Source organism: Myotis nattereri, assembly GCF_964212035.1.
Source record: "Myotis nattereri genome assembly, chromosome: 15".
NCBI classification, from domain to species: domain Eukaryota; kingdom Metazoa; phylum Chordata; class Mammalia; order Chiroptera; family Vespertilionidae; genus Myotis; species Myotis nattereri.
In genome coordinates this window covers 55,417,157-55,441,449 of record NC_138090.1, presented here as the reverse complement: position 1 = coordinate 55,441,449, position 24,293 = coordinate 55,417,157, and the positions used below count along the sequence as shown (strand labels likewise).

General features: G+C 60.8%; 1 protein-coding gene across 4 annotated transcripts; it reads left to right on the top strand.

Annotated features, from left to right (window-relative positions):
• Positions 1-4,258: 4,258 nt before the first annotated feature.
• On the top strand, positions 4,259-23,483 carry PPP1R12C (protein phosphatase 1 regulatory subunit 12C; the record flags this gene model as incomplete). Of its 4 annotated transcripts, none has more annotated exons than XM_081108599.1 (22): positions 4,259-4,573; positions 8,530-8,660; positions 8,738-8,856; positions 15,282-15,441; positions 17,438-17,582; positions 17,671-17,745; positions 18,378-18,451; positions 18,527-18,657; positions 19,018-19,091; positions 19,365-19,523; positions 19,610-19,677; positions 20,298-20,381; positions 20,515-20,605; positions 21,280-21,363; positions 21,446-21,506; positions 21,642-21,724; positions 21,807-21,847; positions 21,925-22,018; positions 22,108-22,212; positions 22,500-22,550; positions 22,734-22,784; positions 22,858-23,483. In XM_081108599.1, the coding sequence occupies 22 exons, from the start codon at positions 4,259-4,261 to the stop codon at positions 22,942-22,944; spliced, it is 2,283 nt and encodes a 760-aa protein (XP_080964725.1). In that variant the 3' UTR covers positions 22,945-23,483. The 4 variants fall into 4 exon arrangements, with proteins under 4 accessions (XP_080964725.1, XP_080964724.1, XP_080964727.1 ...); XM_081108598.1 differs by having other exon boundaries at positions 21,639-21,724; XM_081108601.1 differs by lacking the exon at positions 19,365-19,523.
• Positions 23,484-24,293: the final 810 nt, after the last annotated feature.

Genomic DNA, 24,293 nt, shown 5'->3' with positions numbered 1-24,293 from the left:
GGTCGTTGTTATTATTATTGTTATTTTAAATATGTTTTTATTGATCTCACAGAGGAAGGGAGAGGGAGGGAGGGAGAAACATCAATGATGACAGAGAATCATGGGTTGGCGCCTCCTGCACACCCCCCACTGGGGATCGAGCCCGCAACCAGGCATGTGCCCTGACCGGGAATGAACCCACAACCCTTTGGTGTACGGGATGACACTCCAGCCAACTGAGGCACGCAGCCAGGCTAGCCCCTTCATTTCTGAGGCTACGTTTCTGGGGTGTTGCGTTTGCCCAGGGTAAGAGCTATGGACTAAAGGTTTGTGTCCCCCCAAATCCATATGTTGAAGCCCTGCCCCACCCCCCATGAATGGTGTTTGAAGGTGGGGCCCCTGGGAGGTGACTAGGATCAGATGAGGTCCTGAGGGTGGAGCCCCTAAGATAGGATTAAGGTTTTTTTATTTTTTAATATATATTTTTATTGATCTCAGAGAGGATGGGAGAGGGAGGGAGAGAGAAAAACATCAATGATGAGAGAGATTCATGGATCAGCTGCCTCCCGCACGCCCCCCCCACTGGGGATGGAGCCTGCAACCCAGGCATGTGCCCTGACGGGGAATCGAACCGTGACCTCCAGGTTCATAGGTCGACGCTCAACCACTGGGCCACACGGGCCGGGCTAGGGTTTTTGGGAAGTGGATGAAGAGACCAGAGCGTCCTCTCCGCCATGTGAGGACACAGCGAGAAGGTGACTGCCTACAAGCCAGGAGGCGGGCTCTCACCTGAGCCCCCCACGCTGGCACCCGCTCTCAGGCGTCCAGACCCCAGCAGCCGGGAGACGGAATCGCTGGTGGACGAGCCTCGCAGTGGACGGTGTGTTTGTCCGAGCATGAGCAGCCTGCGTCGGCCGGGACGGTCAGCGCTCAGCAGCCGCCCCAGCAGCCAGCCCTGGCGTCTCACCGTGCACTTCCCTCTCTCACGCAACAGGCCCTTTGGTGCAAGAGGCTCTCGCAAGAGCTGTGTCCAACTGCCAAGAGCCAGAGCTGACTGGTCACGGGCTTAGTCAGTCCTGTTTCCACACTGGGCCGGAGAGCACACCCGGGGCTCCCCCCTCGGACATTCGCGGTTCATCCCTGGATCTGAACCGTCTGTACGATGCGGACCAGCATCTGGGTTTTAGCCTGTTGCAGGGAAAGAGGGAACAACTTTTTTCTTTCTTTAAAAAAAAAAAAAAAAAAAAATATATATATATATATATATATATATATATATATATATATATAGATTGATTGATTTCAGAGAGGAAGGGAGAGGGGGAGAGAGAGAGGGACATCAATGATGAGAATCAGCCAAAACCGGTTTGGCTCAGTGGATAGAGCGTCGGCCTGCGGACTGAAGGGTCCCAGGTTCGATTCCGGTCAAGGGCATGTACCTGGGTTGCGGGCATATCCCCAGTGGGAGATGTGCAGGAGGCAGCTGATCAATGTTTCTCTCTCATCGATGTTTCTAACTATCTCTCTCCCTTCCTCTCTGTAAAAAAATCAATAAAATATATTTTTAAAAAAATGATGAGAATCATTGATCGGCTGCCTCCTGCACGCCCCCTACTGGGGGTCGAGCCCACAACCCTGACATGTGCCCTTGACCAGAATCGAACCTGGGACCCTTCAGTCCGCAGGCCAATGCTCTATCCATTGAGCCAAACTGGCTAGGGCTAAAATATATATATATATTTTAATTGATTTTAGAGAGAAGAAGGGAAAGGGAGAGAGAGATAGAAACATCAATGAGAGAGGAACATTGATCGGCTGCCTCCTGCACGGCCCCCCATCACCCTCCCTGGGGATTGAGCCTGAAACCCGGGCCTGTGCCCTGACTTGAATTGAGCCATGACCTCCTGGTTTATGGGCTGACGCTCAACCCCTGAGTCACAACAGCTGGGCGGGAACATATTTATTATTATTATTATTATTATTATTGTTATTATTTGAAACCATTGAGGTTATTTTCACCAGCAGTGAGGAGGGCCTGCAGCTCCGAGGTCAAGCATCGATACTCCAGGGTTGGCACTGAGAGAAAACGGGACTGAGGGCAGAAGAGAATTTAAGGAGTGGAGTCTGAAAATGCCTGCACACAGCCAACGTCTTGCACCTATTAGATACTTCACACCCGCTGCCTTGACAGCCCCAGAGATGGCGAGCCTGGGCCAGGTCCCAGAGCTAGGAGGGGGCGCCGAGACGAAGTTCCAACTCAGGACTGCCTAAGCCACAGCTAGAATTCTTTTTTAAGAAAATATATATTTTATTGATGTTTTACAGAGAGGAAGGGAGGGATAGAGAGTTAGAAACATCGATGAGAGAGAAACATCGATCAGCTGCCTCCTGCACACTCCTCCCCACCCCCCCCCCAGATGTGCCTGCAACCAAGGTACATGCCCTTGACTGGAATCAAACCCGGGACCCTTCAGTTCGCAGGCCGGCGCTCAATCCACTGAGCCAAACTGGTTAGGGCACAGCTGGAATTCTTAACCATGGGGATGGAATAGACTTTTTAAAATAGAAGTTAAAGTCGATTAAAAATTGCTGAGAGAGCTTATGGTGGGAGCACGTTCTGCAGATCCTTCTGTGGGTTGAGCAGCTACCTCAAATTGTGTCTCCCACAAACAAATGGTCACAGTCACACAGAAATGCAGATGGATTTTACGCCAAAGCTTATGGACATCGTAAGCAGAGGCACCCACCCAGCCACACACACAATTGCAAATGCACACGATTATAATGTGCCACCATATGCACAGGCATGGAGACACATCTAGCAACCTACGGATGATTTACTGCCTAACGAGGTTGATAGGTAGGTGCATGGGAAGAGTGAGGCTGAGGACTACATATCCCAAGAGACATTGAGACTGGTATGCCCTTTTGTATCTATGGCCAGTCCTGCCAAAGCCTCATGGGATTTGTAGTTTATTTCTTTGCACAGGCCCAAGGACTTCAGAGTGGGTAGAGTCTGTTGCTACTGTCCAGATTTCAGCCCCTTTCTTTGTGTCTTATTCTGGTCTCAGAGTGACTGCAGGATACTTAAGGTGAGGATCATTTCGTGCTTCATAGTGCTAGGTATGAGACCACTCGCCCTGAACTACAAATCCCAGCATGGCTTGCAGGGGTGTGTAGGGACTGGACTACATTTCCCAGCGTGCTTCACGACCCAGGGTGAGACCAAGGGAAGCAAGAGCCAATAGGTTCTGTGGGTGCTCATTGTGGACTCCTCCTCTTGGGTTCCTTTCCCCCTATATGATCCAGAGGTTATCATCAGGGGCTTTGGACTTCTCTTGCCAATGAGCCTGATTTCTTGGGGTGGTACCAACTGAGCCTTTAGGGGCGTGGCCATGCGGACTACATTTCCCAGCAGGCCCCCAGGCTGTTGGCCCATTGCTGTGAACTTTGTGCCAAAAAAGTGAATTTCCCAGCATGCCGTGGGCGGCCAGCCAGGGAGGCTTGGACATGCATTGCCTTTAATGATTTAGGGGTTGCGGACTCAGTTTCCCATGGTGCCCTGAAGTTTTTCAAGACCTAGGGAATCCCCTTACTCATTCATTCAAAAACTATTTTCAATTACTATAAGGCGTGGTTCTGGGCTCTGGGAACAAGGAGTGCACGCAGAAGCCAAATTCGCTGTCCTCCTGTAGCTTATTTCTGGTTGAAGGGAGCAGACATTCCAAAATACATCAACTCGATGATATGAGGAAAGCTGATAAGGAAAAATCATCTTTATATTTTTAGGACTTCCGGGCTGCAGAGTCCCTTTTCCTACCAGGTCCCCTCCCTGAGATAATCAACTCCATTTCCCAGCATGCCGTGGGAGGTTGGGGTGGGGGGGGTCACTCCTCCGACCGACAAACTCCATTTCCCAGTGTCGCTCGGGGCATCCCCTCCGTTAGATTTCCATTTGACCGCTGAGACTAGCGGATTTCCCAGTCTGCCCGGGGGCAGCTAGAGGCTGGAACGTTGCCATTAGCAACCTCCTCTTGGTAGAGATTCCATTTCCCAGCGCCCCCCGCGGCTCTCTGTGACCCGTGGACTGCATTTCCCAGCGCCCCCCGGGCCGGCGTGGTGACGTCGCGCGCCGGGCGGGGCCGGCAGCGCCTCCGGCGGGCGGCGCGAGACCCGCGGCAGTTCCCGGCGGCCCCGGGGCGGGCGGCGGCGGCGGCGGCGGCTGAGGCTGGGCGCTCGCTCGCTCGCTCGCTCGCTCACGGAGCGGGCGGGCGACGCGATGTCGGGCGAGGACGGGGCGTGCCCGGGGGCGGCGGCGGCGGCGGCCCGCGAGCGGCGGCGGGAGCAGCTGCGGCAGTGGGGGGCGCGGGCGGGCGCCGAGCCGGGCCCCGGGGAGCGGCGCGTCCGCACCGTGCGCTTCGAGCGCGCCGCCGAGTTCCTGGCGGCCTGCGCGGGCGGCGACCTGGACGAGGCCCGCCTGATGCTGCGCGCGGCCGCCCCCGACCCCGGCGCCGCCCCCGACCCCGCCGCCCCGCCGCCCGCCCGCGCCGTGCTCGACTCCACCAACGCCGACGGCATCAGCGCCCTGCACCAGGTCAGCGCCCCGCCCGCCCGCCGCCTCCCCCCTCCCTCCCGCCCCGCGCGGGTCTGCACCCGCGATGCCGACCCCGCTCCTTCCATCCCGGGCGATCGGACCCCCTGTCCGAGCTCCCCTTCCCCAGCTCACCCACCCCGAGCTCCCGGGTCCAGCCCGGAGCCCCTGGAACCGGCCTGGGGCTGTGCCGCCCTGCGCTGCCCTCTCCCTGCACCCCAACCCTTGCTGATGCGCAGCGGGGTGGGGGTGGGGGGGGGCGTCCGGTCCCTTCGCGCTGTCCTCGCCCCGCCCGACCCCGAGCGCCCTTTCCCCGCGTCGTCCGGGCTGTGCCGCCCCCACCGGTGCCGTCAAACGCGGCCACGCTTTCCTGAGCCGGTGCCTCCTCTTCCGGCAACACTGGGGCCCCGTCTGGCCCGCGGTCGCCCCCTTCCAGGCAGGCACCGCCCTCCCCGAGGAGCGTCCTCTCTCACCCCGGCCTCTGCTTCCTCCTCCGCCGCCCCGGCCCTGCGCCACCCTCGGCGCCCGGGCCCAGGTTCCTGCGTGCCTTTCAGGGTCCCCCTCTCCCCTCCCCGGCTCCCCCTGGCGCTGGCCCATCTGTTGCTGTCTTGAGGGTGCGCTTGTCTGAACCGCCGCCCAGGCTCTGCACCCTGCAAGGGGGTGATGCCTCCCTGGTTGGGGTCCCCCCCGCGCCCCACCCCCGGCGCCCTCCACATTCTCCTTCTGGCCCCCGGCCACCTCCTGCCTCCCTGCAGACACCTGCTCCCCGGGATGTTTCTCCTGCAGGCACCTCGCATCCCCCCCTTCCCTCGCTCCCCTTGCCCCCACCCCCCCTTTGCCCAGGCTGGGTCTGCACCGGCACCTTTCTTGCTGGGCACCCGCTCAGCGCCCACCCCACCCCTTCCTGGCGCCAGGCCACCCCTCCGTCCGCTGGCCGTCCTGCTCTCTCTGCCCAGGCACCCTCTCCTCCAGTGGGTTTGGCCAGCTTCTCCCTGCCACAGGCTGTGCCATCGCCTGGCCTTCTGCCCTGTCGCCTTTCCCCGGGGGCTCGAGAACCCCGATCGTCCACTCCCCGCACAATCTGGGCTCGTGTGCTTTTCTTTTCTTTTTTAATATATTTTTATTGATTTCAGAGAGGAAGGAGAGATGGAAACGGCCATGGTGAGAGAGAATCGGTGGTTGAGCGGCTGCCTCCTGCAACCCCCACTCCCCTCCACACTGAGGACCGAGCCCACAACCCGGGCGTGCGCCCTGACGGGGACCCAAACTGTGACCTCCTGGTTCCTAGGTCGACGACGCTCACCCACGGAGCCCCGCCGGCCGGGCCCGTGTGCTTTTCCGAGACACCCTGGGTGCCTCTGAGTCCCCGGACCAGGCCGCTTATGCCCCAGGGTGCGCCCTGGTTCTGGGCGATTTTATCTGTCTCCCCCTCCCCCACCCACACACAGTGGGACCGCCAGGGACAAGACCGGCCACAGGAGAGCCTCCATCCCCTCCCCGTCCCCAAGGCCTTCTCCCTCCTGGTCGCCTAATGATCCATCCAGGCCCAGCCCCTTCCTCCTGCCAGGACCCCCGGGAGAGGAAGGAAAGGTGGGCAGGGCGAGGGGGGCAGTGCCTGCACAGTCCGCTTGTCAGGAAGGGGAGCCGGTCACGGACACTCGGTAGCCCTGAGCTCCAACCTCAGCTCCTCACAGCCTGGACCTCCAGGCAGTGGCTTTTCTCTCTGGGCCTCAGTTGTTTTATCTGTAAAATGGGGCCAGTCGTGGAGCCCGCCCTGGCAGGGCCGGCGAAGGAGGGAGGCCGTGTGTGTGTGTGTGTGTGTGTGTGTGTGTGTGTGTGTGTATGTGAGAACTCCTTTGGGAAGCAGCCTAGCTGGTCAGCGGGGCGTCGCTGTCCCTGGTCTAAGTGCTACTCCCCCATTCCTCCCCCCACCCCCAGGCTTGTCCCCTGCAGGGGCCCTAGTGCCACCTGGGAGGGTCCCCCACCAGAGGAGGGTCCGCTTGCATGGAGCCATGTAGGGCCAGCGGGGAGAGGGTCGCCAGGCTTCAGCGTCCCCTGGACCTTCCCCAAGGGCTCCTGGCCCTGCTCTTCCGGCCGAGCCCTGATGCCCAGCAGCCACCGTGGCCTGGCCCCTGCAAAGGCCAGCCTGGCCTCGCCCAGCAGGCTGCCTTGCAGGTGGGGTCTCTCTCCCGCTGCAGGCCCACACTGGGTGGACTCTGCCAGGGCTCAGGACGCCTGCGGGTTAGGGGGTCCCAGGCTCAGGGGGGAGCAGGTCCTGTCTCAGAGGTCACGGCCAGCCACCGAGAGCTGGGTGTGTGTCAGGCCTGGGTCTGGGGGGACCAGGTGGTGCTGGTTTGCCTGAGACGGGCCTGGTTTTCCCACTGAAGGTCCCAGGGCCCCGGAAGCCCCCAGTCCCGGGCAGACTGGGATGGCTGCTCCCGTCTGGGGAGCCCTGGGCTGCGGATTCTGTTGTGAATCCTCCCCAGTGGGCCCCCTGCCCTGCCTGTGTCCCCAGGAGTTCTCGAGACTCAGCCTGGTGCACGCTCTCCTCCTCCCCGAAATCGCCTTGTGAATCCCTGGCTAGGGCTCTGGATGGGTCCGAGGGACTGGGAGCCAGGATTCTGTGGTCTGAACAGGGGAGGTGCGGGGACCGGGTCCCCCGGGTGTGAGGGGGCGGGGCCGGGGCCTGGATTCTTGGGTCCCTGGTGCCCAGGCCTCAGGCATCTTTCACACGGGATGCCTGTGCCCGGCCAGGCCCTTGAAAGGGAAAGGCCCATCTCCCTCCTGGCCCCCCTCCGCCATCGCCATGGCGACCGGGTGGAAATAAACGGAGCCCAGAGTTCATCCCGTTCCCAGGGCACGTGTGGCCCCCCTCGCACAGCCTGAGTTTCCATGACTTCATGCTCTTGGCCCTTGCAGCTGCCTCCCCCCTCTCCCGATGGGCAGCTTGGGAGAGGTGAGGGGCCGGGGGCTCAACTCACCCCGCGGCCCCGGGAGGCCAGGTCCACGGCCGCCTTAGGCCCACCCGGCGTCTGTGTGCGCCTGGGGCTTCGGTCTCTGGAGCTTCGATTCTTCCTTCATAAGACAGCATCTTGTCCGGCCAGGGTGGCTCAGTGGTTGAGTATCGACCTATGAACCAGGAGGTCACGGTTCCATTCCCGGTCAGGGCACAGGCCCGGGATGCGAGCTCGATTCCCAGTGTGGGGCATGCAGGAGGCAGCCGATCAGTGATCCTCTCTCATCACTGATGCTTCTCTCTCTCTCTCTCTCCCTTTCTCTCTCTCCCTTTCTGAAATCAATAAAAATATATTAAAAAAACCACACACGGAAGAACAGGGGTCGGCACCCGTCGCAGTGACTGGTCCTCAGGGCCCGTGAGCTGCGGCTCCTCGGCCCCGGGCCCGGCGCACGCTGACGCCTCCCACCTCGCCATCCTGCCCCGGCCCCACTCCGCCCTGCGCTCCAGGGACCTGGGACCTGCCGTGGGCTGCAGGGGCCGGTGGTCTCCCCTCAGGGCAGCCCCTGAAGAGCACCTGCTGGGCCTGGGGGTGGCTGGGCCTCTTCCCTCTGTCCCTCCCTGCAGCCCCGTCCTGTCGGTGCAGACTGGGGAGGGGACTGGGGACTGGGGGCAGGTCCTGTCCCGTCAGACGACAAGCACCAGCCAGGATTCCGGCCGGGGGTTAGGAGCACCTTCTCCATCCGGTTCCGACACGCAGGGAGCTGGGAGCCCCTCATGGTCTCCCTGGGCTCCGGGTGCGGGCTCACCTATCCGCCAGGAGCCGGGGTATCGCACACAGCTGGGTGGCCACAGGGGCTCCAGGGTCCGGATGGTGCCCTTCAGGGCCCGTCCCAGGGCCATCGGGGCCTGGATCTGTCCTAAGGCCCCCGTTGGGAGTCCCGCCGGGCGGATGTGTGGGTCTGGATGAGCCGAGGGCTGACAGCTTGCCCCCCCCCCCCAGGCCTGTATTGACGAGAACCTGGAGGTGGTGCGCTTCCTGGTGGAGCAGGGCGCCACGGTGAACCAGGCGGACAACGAGGGCTGGACGCCGCTGCACGTGGCCGCCTCCTGCGGGTACCTGGACATCGCCAGGTGAGGCGTGGGGCGGGCGGCAGGGCCTGGCCGGGGCCGGGGCCGGGACCCTCAGCCTGACCGCCTCCCGCCCCCAGGTACCTCCTGAGCCACGGGGCCAACATTGCCGCCGTCAACAGCGACGGGGACCTGCCGCTGGACCTGGCCGAGTCCGACGCCATGGAGGGCCTCCTGAAGGCGGAGATCGCCCACCGAGGTGGGCCCTGGGGGTGGGCTCCCCCTCCCGCGGCCCCGAGGTGCAGAGCTTGGGAGTCAGGCAGTCGGGGCTCAAGCCGGCCCCTCCATTTCCTAGGGCTCTGACTCCCTCTGTGCCTCAGTTTCCTGGGCGGTGAAATGGGGGTGTCAGTGCCGCCTCCCAGGGCTGCCTGGCACCTTGGATGAGTGAACGTGTAAGTGCTTGTGCCACCCCCGGGCACCGAGGCGGGGCTCAGACTGACGTGGACCCTCCGCGTAACTGAGGACATGGCGAGGGCGAGTGGCTCGTCCGGGGGTCTCCGAGGTGGGATTGGGGGACCCCCGACGGAGGTGCTCTCAGGAGTGTTTGCTGAAGGGAGTAGAATGCAGGTGCCCTGGGGCGGGTTCCCCATTCTCACCGAACCCCAGGGGTCCTTCGCGTGGGGCCCAGGACCCCCACGTGCCTGGCCGTGTTTATTCTTCTGAGGAGTGTGCGTTGCTTCTAGCAGGTTCTCAGCGGGGCTGTGACCGCTCCCCGAGACCTAAAAATAGCCGTCCAGGACGCGTGGACGTGAGGGCTGCTGGGACGGGCGGAGGAGGCGGGGCAGGTGGGCTGGGGGCCTGGGCAGCTTGGGTCTCAGGGGGCTGGTGACGCCCGTGGGACCCGCAGGAGTCATGGGCCGAGGGTGTGGCTGCGGCGCCCAGCGTCTCGGTCGGCATCCTTGCCTGTGGGAGACGGGAGGCTGGCGGCGCCGCCTGGGGGGGAGGCAGGGGTCAGTCGGGACTGGAGAAGGTATCTGATGCTGCGGGCCCGGGAGGGGCGGTCAGGGCCTGGCCTCGGGCAGGGTGAGTGCCTGAGAGAGAGAGAGAGAGAGAGAGAGAGAGAGAGAGAGAGAGAGCCCGTGGGCACATCAGCCTGGGCGCCCTGCTGGGGTTCAGGTGGGGGGTGAGGGCGGCAGAGGCGGAGCGGGGGCTCCCTCCAGGCCTGCGACTTCTCATTAGGAACCTCCAGCTCCGAGCAGTCGTGACCTTCGCTGAGGCTCCCCGGGTCGGAGCGGTTTACTGGGGTCGCAGCCCCACCGCGCTGGCGCCCGTCGCCACGTCCGTTCAGATGATTTTTTTTTTTTAAAAAGCCTTGAATTGTCTTCTGGTTAATGTATTTTTATTGACTTCAGAGAAGACGGGAGAGGGAGAGAGATAGAAACGTCAGTGATGACAGAGCCACTGGTCGGCTGCCTCCTGCAGGCTGCACACTGGGGATCCAGCCCACAGCCCGGGCCTGGGCCCTGACCGGGTATTAAACCGTGACCTCCTGGTTCCTAGGTCGGTGCCCCGCCCCTGAGCCACGGCGGCCGGGCTCGGTTCAGATGAAAGTAGAGATTCGTCAGTTTTGTAACTTGTGGGTGCATTTCTGTGGGTTCCCTCCCCCTCCCCGCCCCATACAGAAACCCGCCTTTTCGCTCCCCTCCCTCCTTCCCTGGCTTCCCCCCTCTCTCCTGATCCACGTTGAGAATATGTTGCTGGCACCGTGGCCTCCGCCAGGCACAGGAGCCAGTGTCTCCCAGAGCGAGGACCCTCTCCGGGAACCGTGGGATGGACATCGTTGCTGCTGCCATCTGCGGGGCGGGACCCTCGGGCGCTCTGGGACACAGGTCCTGTCTGTCCGCCCTGTCACTGGGGAGTTCACCTTGAACTTGTCCTGGGTGCGGCCAGGTGGCTGTGCCCTGGAGCCCCTCCTCCCTGTGCTGAAGCGGGCGATGCCCGGAGGCTGCTTTCCTGGAGTCCCGGCCCGGGGGCGAGAACGGCCATCAGTGGCCCTCAAGCTCCTGGACACTCGGGGTTTCCCGGAGGAATGGCCCGTAGCGCGCATCAGCCTCGCCAAGGGCCCCGGCGCCCCGCTCTGCGGCGAGGCGAAGGCTGGGAGCATGGCTGGTCGGACAGGCGTCAGCGGTGCGGCTGGAGGGACCCTCGGCTGCACTGCTGGGGGTGGGAGCTGCTGCCTCAGCAGAACCTGGGCCCCGGGCCGCACCCCAGCTGCAAGGAGGGTGCGGGGAACCCCCAAGCGTGCTGTGCCTCCGGACGGGTGCGTCCCTTAGTGTCCCCTGCAGCCGCGCACAGCAGGGCCAGGCCCGGTGGCGGAGGTGGCCGGGCTGGACACTCCAGGCAGGAAGGCGTGTGTGTCAGCAGGCGGACGCTGCCCGGAGCTCGGCCACTGCATCTTTCTTTTTTCTTTTTTTAATATTTCTTTTATTGATTCCAGAGAGGAAGGGAGAGGGAGAGAGAGATGGAAATATTGACAATAAGGAGAGAATCATCGATCGGCTGCCTCCTGCATGGCACACAGCGGGGACGAGCCCGCAGCCTGGGCGTGTGCCCCGACCTGGAGTCGAACCGTGGCCTCCTGGTTTGTAGGTGCACATGCGCGGCCTGAAAGGAACGAAATCCTGACACACACGACAACGTGGGGGGTCCTTAGGGACAACCCGCTGAGTCACAGGGACACAGGGTGTGACTCCAGGTACGTGACGCACCCGGAAGTCAGACTCACAGACAGACGGCAGGATGGTGGTCAGGGTGGTGGCGACCGCAGGGGCGAGGTGTTCAATGGGGACGGAGTGTCAGTGTTGTCAGCTGAAGAGGGTTCTGGTCCCGGCCCGTGTGGCTCAGTCGGTTCAGTGTCCTCTTTGCACCGAGGGGTTGCGGGTTCGGTTCCCGGTTAGGGCCCCTGCCCAGTGGGGACCATGCAGGAGGCAGCTGGTCGATGTCCCGCTCTCACATTAGTTTCTCTCTCTTGCAAATCATTTTTTTAAAAACCATGTTTAGCCCAGTCGGCGTGGCTCAGTGGTTGAGTGTTGACCCAGGAGGTCAGGGTTCGATTCCCGGTCAGGGCACAGGCCCGGGTTGTGGGCTTGATCCCAGTGTGGGGCGTGCAGGAGGCGGCCGATACGTGATTCTCTCTCATCATGGATGTTTCGCTCTCCCTTCCTCTCTGAAATCAGTAAAAATATAATTTTTAAGAAAACACTCATATTTTAGAGAAAAGGTGAAGGGAGTTCTGGGGCTGGGTGGCGGGGACTTTGTGCAGCCTGCTCTCTGCCACCTGCTGCCACAGTGGGGCAGAGGGCCAGGCACAGTCGTAAGTGTGTGAGCCTGGCTGTGTTCCGATAAAACTTTATTTACAAACAGGCAACTCCACAGTGACAGGAAGTAGACTGGTGGACACAGGGGCTGGGGAAGGGAGCCCCAGGGAGCCAGTGCTCACCTGGGATGGATGGGATCCAGGAGCTAGCCAGGGGTGGGCAAACTTTTTGACTCGAGGGCCACAATGGGTTCTTAAACTGGACCGAGGGCCGGAACAAAAGCATGGATGGAGTGTTTGTGTGAACTAATATAAATTCAAAGTAAACATCATTACATAAAAGGGTACGGTCTTTTTTTTTTTTAGTTTTATTCATTTCAGACGGGCCGGATCCAGCCCGCGGGCCGTAGTTTGCCCACGGCTGAGCTAGACAGTCGGACGGTTTGCACAGCATGGTGGCTGTGCTAAATGCCACTCGATAGGGCATTTTCAGATAGCACCATCAGTGCATTTGATGTTCATCTTTATTTTACCGCCACAAAAAAAAAACACCCACTTAAAAAACCCGGTGGCCTGTACCCCCCGGCTGTCGTCTGTCAGCAGATGCAGGCAGGTCTCCAGAAAAAGCAAACTTGAGGAGGATGAGTAGGAACATGCGAAAGAACGCAGTCCTGCGGCTGCCGGATAGAGTCAGCGAGCCCTCCCCGGAGCCTGGCACATCAGCTGTCCCGATCGGGTGGAGGCGATTCCCTTTAAGGACGTGGCCGAGGGTGAGGGAGAGGGAGAGGGCGGGCCCCTGAGACACCAGCACACTCCAGGCCTCTCCGGAGATGGGCCCTGACCAGGCAGACATTCCTGGCATAGCAGCCTGTCCTTGGCCAGCTGGGCGGCCCAAGGTGTTCCGTTGGCGTTAGGCCCAGGTGTCACCAGGTGGCGCCAGCGGGGAGCCCGGGCTGGGGGGTTGGGCCCTCAGCCAGGGGTGGTGGGGATCGAGTGTCTGGGACCCGTGTGGACAGGGCACGGGTTGCAGTCTGTGCAGTACGGATACACAGCACACACATTCCCGAAAGCTGATCCGTGGTGGCCGTTCCCTCGGGGCCACAGGGAGTGGGGTGGAGTCAGCGAGGGGCACACGGGCTCCTGTCGTCCGTCGTTTTAATGTTAAGCCGAGCAGTAACATGTGGGGGTCCTTTGCCACGCCTGTCTACTGGGAAGCCAATGTGAGCCACGGAGTAATTGCAGATCTCCAAGAAGGTGCATTTTTAAAAAGTAAGAAGAGTCCCGGCTGGTGTGGCTCAGTTGGTTGGGCTTTGTTGCACACACCGAAAGGTCACCGGTTCAGGTCCAGTCAGGGCACGTTGCTGGGTTGTGGGCTGGATCCCGACAGGAGGAATGCAGGAGGCAGCCCATCAATGTTTTTCTCCCTCGTTAATGTTTCTCTCTCCCTCTCCCTTTCTCTCTAAAAATCAACAAAAACATATTTAAAAGTAAAATGAAACAGATGAAATTAGGTTTAGTAATATTTTTCTAAAAATATATTTTCATTTATTTCAGAGAGGAAGAGACAGGGAAAGAGAGAGACAGGAACATCAATGGTGAGAGAATTATTGATCGGCTGCCTCCTGCACGCCCCCCAATGGGGACCGAGCCTGCAAGCCTGCAACCCAGGCATGTGCCCTCACTGGGAATCGAACCATGACCTTCTGGTTCATAGGTCGACACTCAACCATGGAGCCACGCCAGTTGGGCAGTAATATATTTTTTAATACAATATGTCCAAAATGTAAATTCAACATGTAATCAATATAGAAACTATTTATGGCTCTAACCGGTGTGGCTCAGTGGATAGAACATCAGCCTGCGGACTCAGGGGTCCCGGGTTCGATTCCGGTCAGGGGCATGTACCTTGGTTGCGGACACATTCCCAGTAGGGGGTGTGCAGGAGGCAGCTGATTAATGTTTCTCTCTCATTGATGTTGCTAACTTTCTATCCCTCTCCCTTCCTCTCTAAAAAATCAATAAAATATATTTAAAAAACTATTTATGAGTTAGTACCCATTTTTTGAGTTACTTCAGAGTTCAGCATGTGTTTTTCATTTACGCTGCATCTGAGCCTGGCTCCATTATTATTTTATTTTATTTTTTTAGAGAGAGGAAGGGAGAGAGAGCGAGAAACATCAGTCGGTTTTCTCCTCCATGTGGCCCAACCAGGGATCAAACCCGTGACCTGGATGTGTGCCCTGACCAGGGATTGAGCCCGCCACCTTTGCTGTACTGGATGAAGTCACACCTTGCCTTTTGCCCCCATAAATGCAGCACAGCTTCCCATGAAGCTGATTGGATGCAATGACATCGACTAGCGAGGAGACCAGATGGCTCTAGGTCAGCGGTTCTCAACCTGTGGGTCGCGACCCCTTTGGCGGTTGAACGACCCTTTCACAGGGGTCACCTAAGACCATCCTGCATATCAGATATTTACATGACGATTCATAACAGTAGCAACATTACAGTTATGAAGTAGCAACGAAAATAACTGTATGGTTGGGTCACAACATGAGGAACTGTATTTAAAGGGCCAGAAGGTTGAGAACCACTGCTCTAGGTGCTAGCACAGCTGAGAACAGGGATCAGCGCTGAGGAGGAAAGAAACTATTGCCCCCCCCCCCCCCCCCCCCCTTGTACAGACACTGTGTTGAGGGGCGTTTTGCTTGGTCTGTCCTAACGAGTTATCAGACTGATAATGGTGACAATGCCTGAAGGTGGTGGGCTAAGGATCATATCAGTAGTGGCAGGAAGAGTTAAATACAGTCAAACGCTGTATTTGCTCAGTAAATTTTAGGTGTTATCCTTAAAAAGAATGATCAAGCCCTAACTGGTATGGCTCAGTGAATAGAGCGTCGGCCTGCAGACTGAAAAGGTCCCAAGTTCAATTCCAGTCAAGGGCATGTACCTGGGTTGCGGGCACATCCCCAGTAAGAGGTGTGCAGGAGGCAGCTGACTGATGTTTCTCTCTCTTCTCTCATCGATGTTTCTATCTCCCTCCCTTCCTCTCTGTAAAAAAAAAAAAAAAAAAAAAAAAAATCAAGGTGATGCTTGGGTTGAAGTGAGAAAACGCTTGCGATTTCCATTCTCCCAGCCTCCCCTCTCCCCTCTACGCTCCCCCCTCCCCCCCCACCCGCAGGGACTCAGAGACCCTCAGTGGTGCCCTGGGCTGCACGAAACGTAATTGGGAAGTGGTTGAGCTGGCCCAGGACCTCTGAGCCCCGGTGGAGCACACAGACGGAGAGGGACAGGGCAAGGCACAGGGTGAGCTGTGCTTCTTGGACTTTGGGGTGAGTCCCACCTGTCACCCCTTCCTGTCCTCCCAGGTGTGGATGTGGAGGCAGCCAAACGAGCCGAGGAGGAATTGCTACTTCACGACACAAGGTGCTGGCTGAACGGAGGTGCCATGCCTGAGGCCCGGCACCCCCGCACGGGGGCCTCTGCTCTGCATGTGGCGGCTGCTAAGGGCTACATCGAAGTGATGAGGTGAGCTGGGCTGGCAGGGACCCTCCCTTTCCCCTGCTCTTTCTCTGGGCCAGTCTGTTCCTTCTTGTTGTCTTATACCTTCCTATGAATTTTGTCCATTCCCATCTTTTCTTAATTTATGTCCTTAAGGCTATGTATTTGCCTCTAAATACAGCCTTAGCTGCATCCATAAGTCTTGCTGTATAGACCTTTCTTTTTTTTTTTTTTTTTTTTTAGTATTTTTTTTTTATTGCTTAAAGTATTACAAAGGGTATTACATATGTGTCCATTTTATCCCCCCGCCCTAGACAGTCCCCCAGCCTCCCCTATCTCCCAGTGTCTTATGTCCATTGGTTATGCTTATATGCATGCATACAAGTCCTTTAGTTGATCTGTATAGACCTTTCATCGCCATCCTGTTTAAAACATTTTCCAACATGTAATTTTTATTCTTTGACACATGGATTATTTAGAAGTATGTTCTTAATTTCCAAGTATATGGAATTTTGTTTCATTACCCATGTCCTGATTTAATTGCACTGTGGTCAGGGAATGGGGTTCTATATGATTCCAGATTTCTTGAATTTGTTGAAGCCTTGCTTTATTTTGTTCCCCAGTGTGAGAAAGGTGGGAGGGAATTGCGTTGTCAGGCACAGTGTTGTATGTAGGTTACTGGGTCAGCGTCGTAGTCATGCTCTTTAAATCTGTGTCCTCAGTGGTGTATCTCTCCTCCTGCTCATTCTGTCAGTTATTGGAAGGTGTGATAGAACTCCCACGCTGTGGCTTTTGCGCATCCCTCCTGTGGCTCTCTCCATTTCTGTTCATGTATTTCGAGGCACGGTTGTTTGGGGCGTGGAGAGATTAAATTGTTACGGTGCACACTCCCTTTCTGCCACGCACCTCCATCCTGTCCATTTCCCCTGCCCCGCCCCCTTCTGTTGGGGCAGCTGGTTCCAGTTCTTGTCCTCAGGGGCTCCCTGCGCTCTCTCTAACCCTCCCCCCCCCGCCCCCATTGTGATGTTACACTTTATTTTTAGTGTGAAAATGGAGTTAAGATGAACCCTTTCCTCTCTGTTCCCCTCCGTGTGGAATCTCCAGGCAGGTTTTCCAGCGAGGTGCTGAAGTCGACCCCTCAGCTCCAGGCTGGTGTCCCAGCTGCCCTGTCCCTGCTCCAGCAAAAGTCCTGGGTCTGACGCCCAGGGCTGCCTGGGCACCTGCCCGCCCCAGAGCCGGTCCCTGGGGCAAGGCCAGGCCCTGTTAGAAGGTCGCTGAGAACACCAGCAGGCAGAGGGCAGCAGGGCAGGACCCAGGCGGGCCCCCTGGGGGAAAGAGCAAGCACCCAGCAGGGCTGGGGCTCAGGGCGCCCGGGGCAGGCGTGTGACGTGTCAGCAGGGCCATGGAGCACCTTTTGTGCAACAAGGTTCCTTAGAAGCGAGCTCGTTAGCCTCGCCTTAGCGCTTCTCACTGACGCCAGTTGTCTGCCCCGAGCTGAGTGTGCAGAATCGCCCTGCACTTGTAGCCCTGCCTTCCCCTGAATCGCGCCGTCTCAGGGTGACTGTCACCCGGAGAAGAACGTTAAGCGGGTTTCTCAGCCTGGCACTGGTGGCGTCTGAGCCAGATCACCCTCTGCCGTGGGGCCGTCCTCTGCGCGGTGGGGTCAGCAGCATCCCTGGCGCCCATCGCCTGATGCTGCCGGCACCCGCCCCTCAGTGCGGCAGCCAGAGTCGGCTCAGGCACCGCCAGCTGTCCCCGGGGGCGGGTGGCCCTGGCTGGACCCGGCGCTCAGAGCTGCTGGGGTCCCAGGACATTGTGCCTCCACCCCCAGCTGCAGGGACCAGAGGCCACCTGCGGGCCAGGGGAGAGGTCAGAGCTGCTGGCAGAGGGGTCACTTGTGGGAGGGGCTTGGGACACTGGCCCTTGTACCCCCTGGTCCGGGATGCTTCCAGCACTGTCGCAGCTGGTGCTGCCACCACAGCCTTTGTCCTGGTCCTTGACCCCCAGCCCCTCTGACCCCCAGGCTGCTCCTCCAGGCTGGCTATGACCCAGAGCTCCGGGACGGGGACGGCTGGACCCCCCTGCACGCGGCGGCCCACTGGGGCGTGGAGGACGCCTGCCGCCTGCTGGCGGAGCACGGTGGGGGCATGGACTCGCTGACCCATGCGGTGAGGCCCCAGCCCCCCCTTTTGGGACTGGCGGGGGGGGGTGAGGAGGCCCCCACACCTTCATCGGCCCCTTCTCCCCTCCGCACAGGGGCAGCGGCCCTGTGACCTGGCTGACGAGGAGGTGCTGAGCCTGTTGGAGGAGCTGGCCCAGAAGCAGGAGGACGTGAGTCTCGGCCCTGCCCCTCCGTCAGCCTCCGGGGCAGGGAGGGGGCTCTGGTCCTGACCCCAGGGCAGTCTCGTTCCCACTGGTGACCGACACCCAGTGGAGGGCGCGAGGGGGGTTCCGTTGGGCAGTCGCAGGCGGCGGGGCCTGAGGATGCGCACGGGTATTTGCCCGTGTGCAGGCTGGGCCTTGCGACCCCCGGGGTCCATCTGACTAGCACCAGGCAGGGGCCTTGTTTCTGGAAAAACGGGGAGTGAATAGTGAACGGTGTGGACTCTGGCTCTGGTGGGTTTCTGTGGGAGCGCGTGTCCGGGTCCTGGGAGGGTGGGCGAGTTGGAGCAGGTCTCCCCTGGAGGGTAGGGACACCCCTCGGGATGAGACCAGAGGCTGGGACGCGGGAGGCCCAGGGAGAACAGGGCGCCGGTGGGTGCACATGGCGCATGCGCGATGGGACCCAGGTGCCCGGTGCAGCTGCTCGGCCATCTGAGCCCTCCCTGCGGCGGGAGCTGAGCTCCCCTGTGGAGCACCTGGGAAGCCGTGACCACAGCTGTGCGGGTGGCCTTCCATGCTGGGGATGTGGGACCCAGGACCCCCATGTTCTACCCCTCCCAGCAGCCCCCTTTTCCCTGCAGCTGCGGAACCAGAAGGCTGCCTCCCAGAGCCGGGTCCCGGAGCCCCAGGTGCCCTCCAGCAGCAAACACCGAAGGTACCAGGGCGTCTCCCTGGGGGCGGGGCGGGAGGCGCCCGGGGTTTGGACCCTGACACCCTCCCCTCCCCCCAGGAGCTCCGTGTGTCGTCTGAGCAGCCGAGAGAAGATCTCCCTCCAGGACTTGTCCAAGGAGCGCCGGCCTGGGGGGGCAGGGGGACCCCCCATCCGGGATGATGACGACGAGCGAGAGGAAGGCCCCACAGGTGAGCAGCTGGGGGCCTGGACTCGGGTCTGAGGGAGGAGGGTCTGAAGGTCTGGGGAGGAGGGCCTGGTTCTCACAGGCAGTTGGCATATTCTTTTTTATTTTTAAAATGTTATTGTTGATTTTAAAGAGAGTAGAAGGGAGCAGGAGAGAAAGAAGCATTGACGTGAGAGTGAATCATTGTTTGGCTGCCTCCTGCTTACTCCCTGTGTGGGGGATCGAGCCCACAGCCTGGGCATGTGCCCTGACCAGGAACCAAACTGGTGACTTCTTGGTTCATGGGTCGATGCGCAACCATTGAACCACACTGGCCGGTGCTGCTGGCATATTCTTATTAAGATCTCATTTTCTTACCCACCAGAGCCGCCCCCTGCAGAAACCAGGACCCTCAATGGAGTGTCCTCCCCGCCACCCCCCAGCCCTAAAGGCCCCTCAGTGAGTCTGGATGCCCTGGAGGCCCTGCATGCAGAGGGGAGGGGAGGGGAGGAGAAGGGGGGGCTCCCATGAATCCTGTACAGCTCTTGTCTGGGTAGATGGGGTGAAGACTACAGTTCCCAGAATCCTCTAGTACAGCTGACTATCTTTCTGGTGCACCTGCTCCAGGGGCTGATGGGAATTGTAGTTTGCTGTGGTCCTTCGGGGGGAATATTTGAAATGTCTGGGAAGAGGGCCCCCTTCTCCATCACTGAGACCTTCCTCTGACCCCAGACCTCCGAGGAGGTCCCCTTCTCCAGGCGCTTTGGCCTCCAGAAGACGGGGAGCTCTGGTGCCCTGGGCCCGGCAGACAGGCAGGGGGCGGAGGGTGCCCCTGGGGCTGGGCTGCAGCGCTCAGCGTCCTCCTCGCTGCTGGAAGGGACCGCCACTCAGGTGAGTGGGGCGAGAGGCAGGGGGCCAGGCCTGCGAGTCAAAGCTGCTGGTCCAAGGGAATACCCCCTCCTTCCCTCTCTCCGCAGGCCAAGGAGCCCCGTCTTGCCAGAATTACCCCCACTCCCTCCCGGAAGGTGCCAGAGCCCTCTGCCCCGTGAGTACCCGGGGCCGGGGCCCTGCGGAGGTGGGGCGGGTCTGGCTTCCAGCCTTGTTGGTGTGACCCCCCCGCAAGTGCTGCTCTCCGGGGTCTGCTCCCTGCTCCCGCCACAGTTTCCCTTTTGCTGCGCCACGTGAAAGCTCACAGGGAAGCCTGTCAGGCCACAGTGCTCCGGCCTCCTGCTCCTCTCCCCTGGCTTCCACCTGTGCCTTTGCCAGCACCTCCCACTCCTGCCCCAGGACCTTTGCTCTGCTCTCCCTCCCTCGATCTGTTTCCCGTCACCTTCCCCGAGAGGCCCACCGCGGCCACTGGTCACACTGCCCTGGTGCCTGGACACGCAGGCCCTCCCGCCTCCCGTCCTTGCTCTGTTTCTTTTCTCCCGCGTGCTGACCCTCCGATGTGCCCCGAGATGGACTAATCTTTATGGTTGTTGTGTATTTCGCATCCTTTCTGCTCACATTGGCCTCCCTGGGCAGGGCATTTGTTGCTCTTGTTCATTGCTGGTGGCGGGCGCCTGCCACCTAAGGCGAGCTTCAGTGATGTTTGCTGAACGAATGAATCCACATGGGTGACAGAGCGCCAAGCCCCCTCCCTCATAGCTCCACTCCCGCCTCCAGGATCCCGGAGCCTGAAGCCCCAGGGAAGCCAGCTGTCCCTGCCGCCTCCACAGCGCCCCCAGCGGACTCCCGGGACCGCCGGAGGTAAAAGAGGCCAGCAGTGGTCTCCCCAGGCTCTGGAGAGAAGGGTCCTCTCCCCGAATTTGCCTCCCCCAAGGGTGTCAGCCAAGGACAGGCCCAAAGGAACCCTCCTTGAGGTCAGGGGCTCTTCACACAGGTCCTACCAGATGCCTGTGCGCGACGAGGAGTCAGAATCCCAGCGGAAAGCCCGCTCTCGCCTCATGCGCCAGTCTCGGAGGTCCACACAGGTGTGGGGGGCGGGCTGGGACCTGGGCTCCCGGGTCTGAGGGAGGAGGGGCTGGGGGCCTGGACTCCTGGGTCTGAGGGAGGAGGCTGGGGGCCTGGACTCCTGGGTCTGAGGGAGGAGGGGCTGGGGGCCTGGACTCCTGGGTCTGAGGGAGGAGGGCCTGGGGGCCTGGACTCCCGGGTCTGAGGGAGGAGGGCCTGGGGGCCTGGACTCCCGGGTCTGAGGGAGGAGGCTGGGGGCCTGGACTCCTGGGTCTGAGGGAGGAGGGGCTGGGGGCCTGGACTCCCGGGTCTGAGGGAGGAGGGCCTGGGGGCCTGGACTCCCGGGTCTGAGGGAGGAGGCTGGGGGCCTGGACTCCTGGGTCTGAGGGAGGAGGCTGGGGGCCTGGACTCCTGGGTCTGAGGGAGGAGGGGCTGGGGGCCTGGGCTCCTGGGTCTGAGGGAGGAGGGGCTGGGGGCCTGGACTCCTGGGTCTGAGGGAGGAGGGGCTGGGGGCCTGGGCTCCTGGGTCTGAGGGAGGAGGCTGGGGGCCTGGACTCCTGGGTCTGAGGGAGGAGGGGCTGGGGGCCTGGGCTCCTGGGTCTGAGGGAGGAGGGGCTGGGGGCCTGGGCTCCTGGGTCTGAGGGAGGAGGCTGGGGGCCTGGACCGAGGCCCTGACTGCCCCCTGTGTCTGCAGGGCGTGACTCTGACAGACCTGAAGGAAGCAGAGAAGGTGGCAGGGAAGGCTCCAGAGCCGGAGAAGTCATGCACACAGAGCCTGGTGAGAGGCCGCGGGGTCAGGTGACCGGGCTCGGGTGGTACAAACAGCCCTCGTCCTCTGACCCCCTGCCCCTCTCCCACAGGACCCTTCCTGGCAGCCCCGAGTCCCTGGGGTTGAGAATTCTGATGGCCCTGCCCAGAGAGGTGAGGTCTGGTCTCTGGGAGGTCATCTGAGCCCGCCCAATCCCTCCACTGCAGTCTGCCCGTCTTCCTGGACTCGGGCCCAGGGAGCCTGACACCTCAGAGAGGGAGTCCTGATTCTTGCCCCTCCCCCAGTAGAGGCGCCTGACGGGCAGGGACAGGGACCACAGGCCTCCAGGGAGCACCGCAGAGTTGGCAAGGAGAGGAGAGGGCCTGCAGAGGTGAGGGTGGGCCGACCTTGGCAGGGGTGGGGGGTGGGGCACCCCCCTTTGGGCATCCCACTGAACCCCGCCCCACCCACAGGGGGAGGAGGCCAAGCCCGCGGACATCAGCCCAGAATCCAGGTACAGGGCGGGCAGGGCAGGGTCTGGGCTGTGCGGTGGCCGTGCGCCCCTGACGCCGTGCTTTGCCCCCACCCCAGCACCCCCAAGGCCAGCCCTTCCCCCCGGAGGCCGCGCGCCCTCAACCCGGAACCCAAGCCCGAATCGGAGCCGGATGGCGGCGGCTTCAGGAAGGTTGGAGAGCCCCACAGTCCGCCTTACACACCTGCCCTCTGCCTGTCAGTGAGCCCCGCCTGATCCCGTCCCTCTCCCCGTACCCCCAGCTCTACGCAGAGCTGCGCGTTGAGAACGAGAGACTTCGTGAGGCCCTGACGGAGACCACGCTGCGGCTGGCGCAGCTCAAGGTGGAGCTGGAGCGCGCCACGCAGGTGAGGGGCACGGGCCCTGCAGGTGACCCTGGCATCGCTGTGCAGGGGCTCAGGGCCTGGGAGTCCAGGAGCTGGAGCAGTGAGGGGTGGGGTCTGAGCGGAACTCTGCCTTCAGGGGGTGGGCCCTGCGCCAGGCGGTGGGGCTATGATACTGGAGGCGGGGCTTGCCATGAGCAGAGGACTCGGCCAGAATCCTGGCCTGCTTTCCCTCTCTCCCCTGGTTCCCATTCCCGGCCATGGCGGTTTGGATGTTGCTCTGACCCCTGCGCATTCTCTGTCCCCACCAGAGGCAGGAGCGCTTTGCAGAGAGGCCGGCCCTCCTGGAGCTGGAGAGATTCGTGAGTGGGGCAGCTGGGGTGGGGTCAGGCCATGTCCCCAGCTCCCAGCCTTTGGAGGTCTGCGTGGAGGGGACACAGCGACCCTCTAACCTGCCCGTGGACCTTTCCCCACCATCCTCAGCCTCCCTCTGGCCCTCCCCAGCCCCCAGTCCCTGCCCTCACCCTCCCCTGTGTATTTTGCAGGAGCGCAGGGCCCTGGAGCGCAAGGCCGCTGAGCTGGAAGAGGAGCTGAAGGTGAATGCTCAGGGGGTGCGGGGGGCCGTGGCTCGCCTGCCGGGGCCTCCAGCTGACCCGTCCCATCCCACAGGGCCTGTCCAACCTCCGGGCTGACAACCAGCGCCTCAAGGACGAGAACGCGGCCCTGATCCGCGTCATCAGCAAACTGTCCAAGTGACCCCGGAGGACTTGCCCCGCACCCGCATTTATACAGCTGCTTCTGCCACACGCACCCCCCCCTGTGTGAACACGAGTGACAGGGCTGCCGGGGAGTCTCTGTGAAGCCATAACCTTCCCTCGGGACCTCCAGGCTGGGAGGGGAGGACAGAGCCCCCAGGAGCCAAGGGGGCCTCTGAGGCCAGGATGGAGCCGGGAGCTGAGCCAGGTAGGGGACCAGGGCTGCAGGCAGGACCAGGAAGGAACCGAGGACCAGGAAGTGCCAGGACCAGTAGCCAGGACCAGAGTGGCCACCCGGAGGTCCCCTCTCACGTGTGCTGCCACCAGTCACCCCTCCCGCCCCTGAGCAGGGATCCGAGAATGTGCCAAGCGTCCCGCCGGCCTGGGCCGGGCGGGCCTGTATATAGGGTCCGTGTGCAATAGGGAGGGCCGTCTTCTATTTTTTGCTGCCCCCTCCCCGGCACTGTCCGGGGAGGGGGAGAAGGTATTTTCGAGACATAGCACAGGCACCACAAATAAAAGTCGTGAAGTTGCCACTCAGCGGCTGGGTCCCTTGCTGGAGGTGGGGTGCTGCGTCTGCCGGGCTGTGCATGGCAGGGTGGGGTGCTGAGGGCGGAGGTGCGTGCTCCCCGGCTGGGGAGGGCCTTCAGGAAGAGCCTGCTGGAGCAGGGGCCCCAGTCGGACTGACGTGCTCACCAGCAAGTGGCTGTGAGAACGGAGTGGGGAGCTTGGGTCTTGTCATCACTGCTTTTGAAACAGCATTTAAAATGTGGGCGATTCACATAGAAAACCCTGGAACTTGACTTCTCAGAAAAAAACAGGAAGCCGCGACAGTGAGCGCTCAGTGCTACATGGTAACAGCTGGCGCTGAGTGGGAGCCATGCCCTTCCAGGGTGGGCAGGCATTCGTCCACCCCTTCATTCATTCATTCATTCATTCATTCATTCATTCATTCATTCCTGGTCGTACTCTGCATGCCACGCCCTGGCCTACCTGTTGCTGATACAGTAGTGAATGAAAAAGGCAGTGATATGAAACATCCTAGGAGAGGGCGTAAGGCACCCAGCAACAAAAGGAATGCATTTCAGGTGGTGGTGCTATGGAGAAAAGGCAGGGGCTGGTGTGTGTGCACACGCGTGTGTGCATGTATTGTGTACAGGGTGGTCAGGGTAGGCCTCACTGAGAAGCTTGCTCAGGCAAGTACTTGAAGGCATCAGGGAATGAGCCATGTCGGTATTTGAGGGAAGAGTCTTCTGGGTGTTCAGACGCACGTGCAAAGGCCCTGGGGTAGAAGTGTGCTGACATTGAGGCACAAGGAAGCCCATGTGGCTGGAGGGAAGTAGGGGATGG